The sequence below is a fragment of the Anser anser genome (genome assembly GCF_964211835.1).
Source record: "Anser anser genome assembly, chromosome: 9".
Taxonomy (NCBI): domain Eukaryota; kingdom Metazoa; phylum Chordata; class Aves; order Anseriformes; family Anatidae; genus Anser; species Anser anser.
In genome coordinates, this window is record NC_139729.1 from 12,327,583 (window position 1) to 12,339,152 (window position 11,570).

At 52.5% G+C, this 11,570-nt stretch overlaps 1 protein-coding gene across 4 annotated transcripts in view; it reads left to right on the plus strand.

The window, feature by feature from the left end:
• Nucleotides 1–11,557, plus strand: part of VPS8 (VPS8 subunit of CORVET complex) — a 77,553-nt gene extending 65,996 nt beyond the window's left edge. For all 4 annotated transcript variants that reach the window (XM_083848785.1, XM_083848786.1, XM_083848787.1 and 1 more), the window contains exons 44-45: nt 10,163–10,243; nt 10,928–11,557. In XM_083848785.1, the coding sequence (XP_083704911.1) occupies nt 10,163–10,243; nt 10,928–11,074 (228 nt within the window). In that variant the 3' untranslated portion in view covers nt 11,075–11,557. The remainder of the gene's footprint in view (nt 1–10,162; nt 10,244–10,927) is intronic.
• Nucleotides 11,558–11,570: the final 13 nt, after the last annotated feature.

The window sequence follows — 11,570 nt, forward strand, 5'->3', positions numbered from 1 at the left end:
TAGTTTGTATTTATTGTCAATACGTGTGTGCAAGAAGTTTCACCACCCCTACTTCAAACAGACACTCGGTCTCAGTGTGCATGCTGCTGTGTTTTCCCTGGCACGGTACTGTGGACTGTGAGCAAAAATAGCAGGTAGCTTGTTGGGATGCCTTTGAGAAATCCCGCACGGGGGTGGAGCTGAACTCTGCTGTCCCATGTTCCAGACAGGGTTGCTGATGAAGGTTTGTTCCTAAATGCCTCAAGGTACGTTGGACACTTGTCACCACCCAAATGGCATGCAAAGCAATGTATTTCTGCTTCTGAAAGCAGAGTAATTCAATCTTAGGGTACGTTTTTATAGTACTACTTCAGTTTTCTTCTAGCTGATTATTTCAATTTCTGCCAAATCAATTCTGATCAAAAGATAGCTAACAGCATTAGTCAACTTCCATCAGCTTCTGTATTAACAAAAAGAAGAAGCTTCCTGTTTGAAGGGAGACTTAGGGGAAAAGTAGTCTCTGAGGAGTGCAGGGAGCACAATGCAATCTTTGCAGTCAGATTGTGTTAGTTTCTAATACAGTGACAGAAAGAAAAGCTTTCCCAGTAGAGATTGTAAATCGACTGTGATCCAGGCTGCGTACAAATGGTTGGCGTTTTGTGTTTCCATCCCATTAGCAATGAAATACAGATACTGGCTCTAAAGTTGGGCAGAATCAGCAGCTCTGTATTTTGCCCCCTAAACTTTTGCTCCAGAGTAATGCGTGCCAAGCCGGTGTGCCAGACCAGACTTAGCTTGAAAAGCTGAAGACAAAATTAAGTACTAAAACCACGTCAGTCATTAAAGTGCCTGGTGTTTCATAGCACTGCCTCACAACTTAATTATTGCTGGGCTTCTCATGAGCTGGTCAGAGAAGCCCTGTGTCTCCCGGTTAATATGGGCCTAGGCACACCTGGGAGCAGAACGAAGCAGAAAATGCTTCGGATGACACGGGAGCGATGAGGGCAGGGAGGAGGTGATGCTGCCCTTAAACTGATCCGTTTGCAGAAGTGAGGGACTGGCTGGGGACTCAGGGCTTAAAGGGAGCCATGTGGAGAGGGACTGGATGGGGAAGAAAAAGGGTTACAGCAGAGATCATCTAACGCTAGCTAGAAAGCATCCACGCCAGGTTACCCCAGTGCTGGATGCTTCCCTGCTGTCTGTCATGTGCTCTTGGCAGGGAAACGCATCCTTCCTGCTCCGCGTAGCCGGCCCAGCGCAGCTTGGCTCGGGCTCGTCAGAGCACTAGCACTGCTTCCAGCCCCCCGCCTCCTCCTCCTGATGGCCCAGATCCTCTCCAAGTTTGCGATGTTCATCATATATTTAAATTATAATATTTAACTGTAGCGCTTGCATGTGATTAAACTGTTGTGCAGTCACATCTTTAAAAAGCCGAATATATTTAGACTTGGCGAGACTGAAATCTCTAGCTTCTCCGGGAAGTTTGTTTGCTTAACAATTGCTGCTCTGTAGCGTTAATTAACCCTGTGAGGTAACGATTCAGCTGGCGGGGAACAGTGTGAGCTACAGAGCAGACTCGTTCTGGGGCAATGCCGGGAAGGCGCAGGGGATGCGCGTACGGCCCGGCCGCACCGAGGCCGACAGCAGACGGCGAGGAGAGCTGCCTGGCCGCAGGCAGGCCGGCGCTGCGGGGCTGAGTCTCGTGCAAACTGAAATTAATTTAAGCGGAGGTTCTTAGAGAATTACGCATGGGAATAGCTAAGCTCGGCAGAGCATAATCCCCGTGCTTGTTTTGACGCGGCACTGGTCTGTGCAGAACGCCCGGGGCTGGTGGGAAGGTGGGGGTGGTTCCCCAGCAGCCGGGCGGGTGGTGCGGGGTGCTGGAGAGAGGAGCGGACAAGTGGTGGGACTGAAGGGAAAGGGAGACCTGCAGGGCCCCCAGCCACGTTCACGTCTTCCCGTGGGTCCTTCCCAGCCCGGGTCTAAGACAGCAGGCGTCACTGCTCTGCGGCACGACCCCAGGTGCGGGCAGGATTTAGGTTTTTTTTTTTTTTAGTTTTTTTTTTTTTTTAGCTTTGCCACAATGTTCGTCCTTCTAGTGTTGCCCTTTTCTGGTGAAGGGCTTCTCTGCCTTCTCTTGACTCAGCTGGCACCGGGCAGACCCAGAGACCTGTGCTGGCCATGCTGTGCTTGCTTCCACGTCTGGCGTTTCTGCAGAGAACGGCCAGGACATCCCAGGGAGGGTGCACTGACACACCTGCTGCGTTGAGCCCTGCCTCCCTGCGCCCTAGAGAACCAGCTCCAAAGGTCCTGGGACGTTTTGCGTATGGGGCCACGGGGAGGCTGTTTCTTTGAAGATCCTGAAAGTGCTGTCTGTCCCCTGGTATGAGCTAATTCTGGTGTCTTCTGTAGTAAAATCTTCACTTCAGACACTTATTTTCTTAGCAGGCCTTGAATTAGGAGTAGATTCGTACTGAGAGATGCCACTGAGCATCTGGAGTGCATTTCATAGTACCAGTTCTGCTCTGTTGAAACAAAGACTTTCAGTTTGAATTCTGCGATGTTGTTGAGATTTATATGTGAAATGACAGCCCAACAGACAGTATTTTCTCTGTCCCTGCTTTGCATGCATGACTTCTGTAGCAACTGCCTTGAAACTGGGGGAGGTGGAGAGGTGCCACAAACCAGTGCGGAATCATTATTGAATCCGGTGACGGCGCGTATTTACACGGAGCCTCACTCTGGTAGGGGCTTAAGGCATCTTGCCCTGGCAAAGGGGAGGAATAATGAGAGAAGGCCAAAGGGGCTTTCTTTCCCCTTCATTTTTCTTACCAAAAGTTTGTGCTTTCTGTGTTATCCCTGAAACCTTGCTGTCCTGCCAAGGGTAATCTTCAGTGTCTAAACCGATCATCTGTCCTGTCCGCCTTACCTTATCTCTTTCCAGAAATGAAAGTTTGTGTATGTTGTTTTTCATAATCTCTTTTAAAACCTTCACTGTGGTTTTTTTTTTTTTGTGTCGTGGTGATTGAAGTTAACTGAGGCAGGAGCACAGTAGATAGTCTTTTGCCTAAATACGTAAGTGAAATAGTCTCTGTATCTTAGTCATTGGTCTTCAAAACTAATTTGCCTTGTTACGGTGAGGTAGGTAGCGTTTTCCATTTATTCTGCCAGGCTGCGCAGTAGGGATCAGGGAGAGGAACACAGGCTTGGTTCTTGGACCATGAATTCTGCAGAAAATGCTGTGAAACCCTAAGCTGAAATGCTCTGGTGCTTCCATGTCTGAGAATGATGCGAGTTCTGAGGGCACCATTGTTAGAGCTGTCCAGATGGCAGATATGTTTTATTCAGGAGTTTAATCCTGTGAAGTCACGCCAGGACGGACAATGAGTGTGATCCGTAGTTAATCCAGTTTGTTGGACTCCGCGTTTGGGCTCTGCTCTGCAGCCTGTCGCCAGCGCCCCTCTGCAGCACAGCTTTCCTTCCAGCACGGGGGGGTTGACAGCACCTGAGGAGGTGTTGGTACCACGTCGTATCGCTCGCCTGAGATGTTAAATGTTCCTCCGCAGCATGTCTGTGCTTTCTGTTGGGTAAGAACGAGGGTTAGGACTCTTTTTTCCCCCAATACTTATTTTAGAGCTAGAAAAACATTACATGACCTCTGTCAACCAGTAGACGGAGCCAATTTTACTGTTTTCAGTGTAACGGTGACGGTCAGTCATTACCTTGACTCCAGCAATACCAGAATTTTCCAGGGACTTTTCAACTTTGAAAATATCCACGCATGAATTTTTCCCCAGATGGCACCAGGCAGATAATGAGCGCTGCGTACAGTGACAGGATGGCACGCTCTCCCACGGGAGCCCCATCCCTCAGCCTTGGAGTTGGTTTTGGTGGTGGATTCCTCAACTTCTACAATGCTTAGAAAGTCCGTGTGAGGAAGGACGGGGAGGCACTTAGTGCTATTGGCTTCTTATCAGCAGAACATCTGTGTTTTAAGATTTCTTGTAATACATTGGAAACAAAAATGATTTAATAAGAAGAAAACTGAGTGCAGGGGTTTAAATTAGCAGCCAGAAGAGGGCTGGCAGCAAAGTTAAAACCGAAAATAAAATACAAATTTAAAGCAACTAATTTCGGGAACATAGGCATCCTTTAGCAGCTTCTAAATCAAAATTGACTGTATTCTTGCACTTTCCATATCCCTGGGTAGTTTGTTTTGTTGGGATTTTTTTTTTTTTAAGAGAAAATCTGGCTGAATTGTAATTGCTTCCCCTGGCCTTTCATATGTAATAACCTGTAGTGCAGCAGAAGTTTCCTCCTTCTGCCTGCGACCCGAAGTCATGCCCTCTGGCACCTGTGAGAGGCTGACACCAGGCGCAGACAGCTTACTTCCAAACTGCCTAACGCGAAGACCAAAGCAACGGGCTGCTCCCAAAGTGCTGTGTCCTCGCTAAGAGAAAAGGTGGCAAACTTCTGGTTTGTAATCTTCTTTGCTTTACTTCAAATCTCACTTTCAAAGAAAATATTCCTGTGGTTCAATGGAAATTCCCGTGTTTGAATAAAACATCTCAAACCGAAGAGGATCTGTAAAACAGGCTCGCAGGAACACAGTGACAGCTGCGGGGCCGCTGCAGCCTGTCGATGTTCCCACAAGCTGCACCAGTCCCTGCTGCCAGCAGCTCTGTGCGGCTCTGCACTGCTCGACAGTCGTGTGCCTGCTCCCCGCGGAACCAGCACTGCTCGCTGCGTGTCTGCGGGGCGAAATTGCAGCCTTCCAGCCTGTCTTCGCAGATCTGCCGTGGAGCACAGGCAGGAAAGAAACGGTGTGACTTTCCATCTGCTAGCGGAGGCTGCTTGTCCAGAGCCGGCGTGGTGCTCGGCGCTCCCGCTGGCCGCTGCTCTGCGGCTGCTGGCGCTGCAGGGGCGGCTGCTGCTCCCCCCGGGCCGAGGAATGAGAAACTGCTAAGGGGTCAGGAAGGCCCTACAAGACTGTCCGTTCTCCTTGATGTTCCTTTGAAGGAGGGGAGCAAAATAAGCGGGAGCTGAGGTTTTGTTTCATTTTGCAGTCCCCAGGTGGGACACTATGAGAGGGAATTATAGCTGGGCCAGTGGCGTTGTGGGAGCCAAGGGGTCACTGGCTGTCTTGGGCAGCCTTCAGAAGTGCAGGTGGTAGATGAACATCTCTCCCTCATAAATCCCTTCAGCAGAAAGCTGCGGTTTCCCTGTCCTGTCTCCCTCCCCCTTTCCTTCACGTCGCACACCGAAACCAGCGCGTTTTGTTGCTGTACCTGTGAACTGGGCAGAGAAAGGCTTGGGCAGCTGCAGCCGAGCTTCCACAGCCGGAGTTATTCTCAAAGACGCGACAAACTTCCTTCTTATACAGCAGCAGCAGGTTGCTGCATGGGTGTCAGGGGTTTCGAAGGGGACACGCAGCAAAGGTGTCTGGGTTTTCACTGAGAGTTGGGGTCATGCTATCAACCAGCCCCTGACATGAGGCATTAGTGAGTCCTTCTCACTCTGGGTAGAGCTTCTCCCCTTCCCTTTCTCACCCTGAAGTCCTGCCACTGAGAGGACACTGCACCTCTTTGGTCTTCTGTGCCCGGCTCTTGTGGAACACTGTTGAGCAGCCTCCATAACTCATGTTTAGAAAATGAATTATTTGTCTCGTGTGCTGCTTTTGTTATCTTGGGCTTGGGCACCGAACTGGGATCAGACTGAGCACAGGTAGTTGGGCAACATTTAATGTAATGTTTATTCCACACGCTGCCATGCTTCCCCTGGAGCCTGCTACATTATTTATAAATGCTTCGTCTGCTGGGCTATGGTGTCCAGTGAGGACGCTCGTAGTGAGGATGTGTGGTTTTTGTTTATCTAATTAATCCCGAGCAGCGTTGTTGCTCCTTTGGCTGAAGGCAGCAGCAGAAGTCCTTGGGAATATTCCAGCAGTGCCTGGCGTGAGCGTGAGCTGCTGAGCAGAGCGGCTAGCACAGGGAGAGCAGAGATGCCAGCGTGCTTTCTGGATACTCCATACAGACAGTTCTCCTTCCTCCCCCCTCCTCAGTCGCTGCAGTACCTCACGTAGCAGCAGCAGTGGGGCCATCAGAGCACAGATAAGCCTCTCCTCTCCCTTGCCTTGAGTGGGAGCTCTGCTCCTGAAGTCCAGCTAAGTTCAGCTGGAACCAAGAGACACCTGCCCTTCCCGTCCTGCTCCCGAGGAGGTCAGAGGAGGGCTGTGGTGAGGCAGTGCTTCTGTTCCCTGCAGGTGCTGCTCGCAGCGCTGCCAGCCCCGAGGTAGCGGCGCGGCGCCCACGGCTGGAGCCCTGCGCGTGCTGGCGGAGGTGGGTGCCGACACGCTCCCGGCTGCCCGTAAGCGGCACCTCACGCTGCCGCGGTGGCCCTGGGCTGCCCTCCCAGCAAAGATGCTGCTCGCTTGCAGCGCTGCCTGGCGTGGCCTGCACGGCCGGGTGCCCCGCTCCTGAGGGCCGGGTGCCCCGCTCCACAGGGATCGCCTGGGCTGCGTCTGTCCCGTACCAGGGGCACGGATTCACAGCGGCATGTCTTTGTTCTGTGAGGAATTGCCTGAGGTTTTCTGGAGTGTGTTAACAACTCTGTAACGACTGTGGGTCGGAGCAGAGCAGCAGCCTGCCTGCTTTGCTGTCCTTTCATTTGATTGTTCCAAGTTCCCGGGAGCACCGTGAGAACAGCAGGTCCTAAACCTGGGGAAGAGCAGCAGATTTACTTAGCCTTGTGTGAAGTGGCTCATCCCACATTACTCCACAAAAGTAAAACACAAAACTCCAGGTGGGTACTGCTCTGTAAGGCTGCATACTGGAGGCGTGGTGAAGTTAGCGTCCTGTCGCCACAGGGGTGGGCTGGCAGAAGGCAGGCTTGGTGGCCAGTGCCTGTGGGCTCAGCTCTTTAAATAAGGGAGGCGGGTGTTACTTTTATTCCTAGGAATCCAGAAACCTTCCCCAGGACTTCTGGCTGCATCTGTCCTGTGTTACAAAGTGGCCCTCCAGGGTAATGTGGCGCAGCGACACGCTGTCAAATGGATGTAGCAATATCTTCCGTGGGAGCTGTGGCTCGGAGAGGCAGCACTTAGATGGCTCTCTTGGTGTGACTGTTAACGGTGCCTCTGCTTACAACTGCGGCATGATCTGCTTTGCTTAGGCACGAGCTGATGATGGATTTTGTAGCTGTTAAATTAAAGATAATTGCAGGCTTAGGAGGGTGGTGTGGTGAGTACCAGAGGGGGGTGGAATACGTGCAAGCAAAATGTGCTACAAGAGATCAGCATTATAGTGGTGGGATCTCTACAACAAAAAGGAACCCTTCGGGTTGCTGGCCCAGCGTCTCAGGGGGATAAACCAAGTCTCTTGGATTCTGCGCTGAGTCTGGGACCTTCCTGAGGCGGTGCGAGGGTTCGGCTGGAAATGGCTTGGAGGAGCTGAAGTGATTCAGAGCTGATGTAGCCCATAATGAGCCGCCTGGCCCCGGGGTGGTGCCGGAGGCCGTGGCTGTGTTGGGGGGTGAGCGAAGGAGCCGAGTGAATTCCACTAATGCCTGAGTGCTGATGCCGGACTCTGAGAGCCTGCCTGTAGCTCTTGAATGGAAACATGCCTTTAGTGACACGGTTAAAAAAGGAAGAGGCCTGACAGCAGCCGTTCCCATGGCAACAGCGAGAATTGCCTGCAATATTTCAGCTCATCAGCCTGGAGAACAGCCTGATTGATAGTTACATACGCGTGGTAGAGAGATAACAGAAGAGGGGAGGCCAATTATATTGCATTTTCCTTGTCCTTGAATGCCTGTGGCCACAGCAAATGTGGAGGGCAGTTTTTCCTTGTTCTGCTGTTGATAGTCTTCTTTCTTGGGGAAAAAATAAATAAATAAAAAATGACCTGCATGTCCCATGGGAGTGCCTGTACAACCTGTCAGCTGCAGATATGTGACCCTAAGGGTCACAGGCTCCCTGGTTCAAAGCCTATGCCATCTGTGCAGGGACTATGAACATTTGGCTCCTTGACTGGTGATTACAAATAGTTATTTACAATGTAAATAATATCTTGGGAGTGGAAGAAATGAGTTTGAGCACAAGCTCCTAGCGTGAGCGAGCTGTAGTCAGGACGTTGTTCTTCTCAAACAACTTGATGAGCATCTCAAAGGTACAACGTACAGTGCTCCAAGAGTAACAAACCTACTCAGGCTTCAGGAAACGTGTGGCAGGTTGGGTGCATCCCCCCCCCCCCGAGCACTGCCATGCCCTCCAGCTCTGCAGCATCTCCAGGACATTCACGTGGCGAAGAGGCAGGCGGATGCGTGCCGAGCTTCTGCCCAGGCTGGGCTTTGTCAGAGCTCAGTAGGAACGGGGGTACATGAGGGAGGAGATGCCAGAAGAGAGGGGCAGGTAAAGGCGCTGTTGGGGAGCAAACAACCCCACCAAGGCTCCGAATAAATCGTTCCCAGATGGAGTTTCCCTGATACCAGCGTCAACGTGACTCTGGTGCTGCAGGGGCTGGCGGGCTGCTGCTGCGAGGGAGACTTGTGCTATCAGGGAAGCCAAGGCTGGTGCCAGTGCCTTGCTCTGACTGGTGGTTGTGTGCTCTCCGTGGCGTTTGTGCGCTGAGTTTTGTCCATCATAACTTTCTTTGAAGCAGTTTGTTTTGGTTGATTTTCCTCGCGCAGTAGCCAGAAGGGTTCCTGCACCAGGTTGCCGTAGCGTGTGCTTTATTTCTGCACGTAGCACTGGGAGTCATCTTCACAGAGCTTTTGAATGTGCTCCTCGAACACGCCACAGAGCATGAGAAGCATAAAGGCAGCTGGCTGCTGCAGCACTGCAACCCCAGAGGAGAAATCCTCCCTGGAGAAGGGCCTCGCGGTGGCAGGAGCCGCAGCAGCCAGAGAGGAGCAGGATGTGCCCGCCTGGCAGCCGCCCTGCCTGACTGCGGGGAGCAGCGGAGCTCCACCTGCCCTTGTGGGGCCGGTTCAGCCTTCAGCCCAGCTGGCCGCACTCCTCGAAGTCATGCTGCGTCTTCAAATTGGGCTTGTTCTGTGGCCAAAAAGTTAGGGGTAAATTCAACTTCAGTGAGCAGTCGCTTGTAGGACTGTAGCATTTTGGGTTTATAGCCTTTGGGAAATGTGTTTTGGGGAAAATATTTAAGAATGAATATTGAATGTTCCCTTAAAAATAGATCCCCAGAGACGACAGATGCCAGATTGCTGCTCATGAGGGAGGCTGTTCTCCCTGGCTCCTGTCGTAGTTCCTTGATGATGCTTTTGAAACAATCAAAATAGAAACATCGTGATGTGGTGAAATGGAACAAACCTTACGAGAATCCGTGATACTGTGTCATCCATCCCTCCCTGGGATATTTAAATAATGCCTTTTAAAGCAGTTCGAGTATGCATTCCGCCCTTCCTGCCTAATAATTTGCTGCAGACTGTGGCACCTGTGTTTGTATCTCAGTTACCCTCACCCGTGGCGCTGTAGCAGCCCCCAGAGCTGCACAACAGCAACCCGCGCTGCTGTGGCTGGCTTCCCAAGGGACGCGGTTGCCACTGGCGCGTGAATCGCCTCCTCTCCCCACACCCTCTCTCTCCTCATTTCCTAGTTTTTAGTCCACTAGGGGAAAAGCAGACCTTAGGAGAGAGACCATTAGCAGATGATGATCGTTTGAGCAGTTGTCGTTCCCAGTCATAGCCCCGCACGGGCTGTGCCTGATGGCAGCGTGCTGCCGGGCCGGCCGGGAGTGAGCAGGACCTGGGGGACCGCGGGGAGAGAGAGGGCTGGGGGAGCTCGGGAGAGGCTGCTCATCCGGGGAGACCCCTTACTTCTCTTCCCAGCTGGCTGCGGGGGAGTCTTCCCATCCCCTTTTCTTCCTCTCTTCCTTTTCTTTTTTCTTCCCCCAAAGGTTAACTTTGTCTGCAGTCAGCTACAGCCTCCCTCCGCCCAAGTCATTGTGCATACAACAGCACCTCAGTATCCTTTGTTCAACAACAAGGTTTCCTTTCCAAAGTCACGCAGTGCTGCACGCAGTGACTTACAGCCAGAGGAAAGTGGCCTTTTTTCCCCGACCGGGCTGCAGACTGGCTGCTCTGGGCCCAGTGTCAGGGGCAGGGATAAATTTGTGTATGTGAACTTGGCATCTTGTTGTTTTTGTAACCTTCTCATTCTCTTCGCCAGGCAGGTTCAGAGTCTGTGTTAGATCCTCAGCAAATCCAAGCTTTCGACCAACTCTGCCGACTCAACCGAGGAACCTCCAGAGTACGTACCACCCGTTTTCCTTTCCATTCTCAATTGGTGCGGGGCATTTTGCGTGTTGCCAGGCCTCACGTTAGAACTGGCAGCGTGGGCTTTGGCTTTTCTCTTGGGTTTCATTTAGTGCTGGCAATTTAGCGTGCACAGAGCTGGCTGTTCGACATCACAAGGCATCCACGCTGCCTCTGGCCTCTGACAGCTGGGGGAATTCACTGGCAGCGCAACAGTGGAAATGCCTCTGGCTCTGAGGCTGGGCCTGAAAGAGTCCACGGTGTGACATTTCTTGGGTTCTTTTCAAATCCGTGTGGCTCCTATGCACAGAGGGTCCCCTCCTCCCGTCCCCTGCGTGCTGCCCTTCTCAGCCCAAGCAGGGCTGCTCCCTCTGTCCCTGGCTTTTTCCTTGTGCCTCCTGCCTGTTCTGGCTGCGGTTGCTGGCACTCTGAGCTCTTTCTGGGATTGCTTTTCAATGATGTAATTTAAAAATAACCCAGAGACACGTGGAAAGTTGTTCGGCTCAAGACTGTTGTGCTGCAGAGGTCTGTAGGGTCACCGCACACAGCTTTGTCTTCGCGTGGTAAGGTTTCTCTAACTGCAGCAGGAGATGATGCCCACGAGCTCTCTGAGTCCTTCTGCACCTTACGCGAGCGCTTCAGGGGCCTCAGGTGGCGCTGTCTGGGTTTTGTCTTGCAGCTGGCTCTCCTGACAGAACTGTCCCGCACCCATGGTGAAAAGCACGGGCTGCTCAGCGTTGCGCACGGTGACCCCGCCACCAGCAGCGTCTTCCAGAACGAGACCTTCCAGCTGCACCTGGCGCCCCCCCCGCTGGTGGAAGAGTAGTGCTCCTGCTCTGCAGGGAGCTTTTCTGTGACGATGCTGGAATTTCCCCACCGCCACCACCGCCGCCCTTCCCAGAGCCTGGTGTGCTGTGCTGAGCCTTGCTGGGCACGTGAGGGTTTGCAGCAGCAGGTGACCTTGTGCCGCCGCTCACCGAACAGAGCGGCAGCTGCGGGGCAGCTGGATGGGAAGCTGGGAAGCCTGGGGTGAAAACCGAGCATGCTGAAGCACTGCAAGCACTGGGGCCAAACTGCGCTGACCTGCAGGCTTGTGGCAGCACCCGTAACTTTGCCAAATAACCGTGTCCTCTCCGCTGCTCTGGAGGAGTGTGCCTGTGGCACAGCGTGCCCCGCTGCCGTGTGCGGGGTTTGAGGGCAAAGAATGGGCAAACCTGGGAAAGGCTGCGGAAAGCAATTCACATGTGAGAAAACGAACCTGAGCACAGCGTGTTCCTACAAACTTCCATTAAAAGGCCCTTGGTTGAAATTGGGTGTGTGAG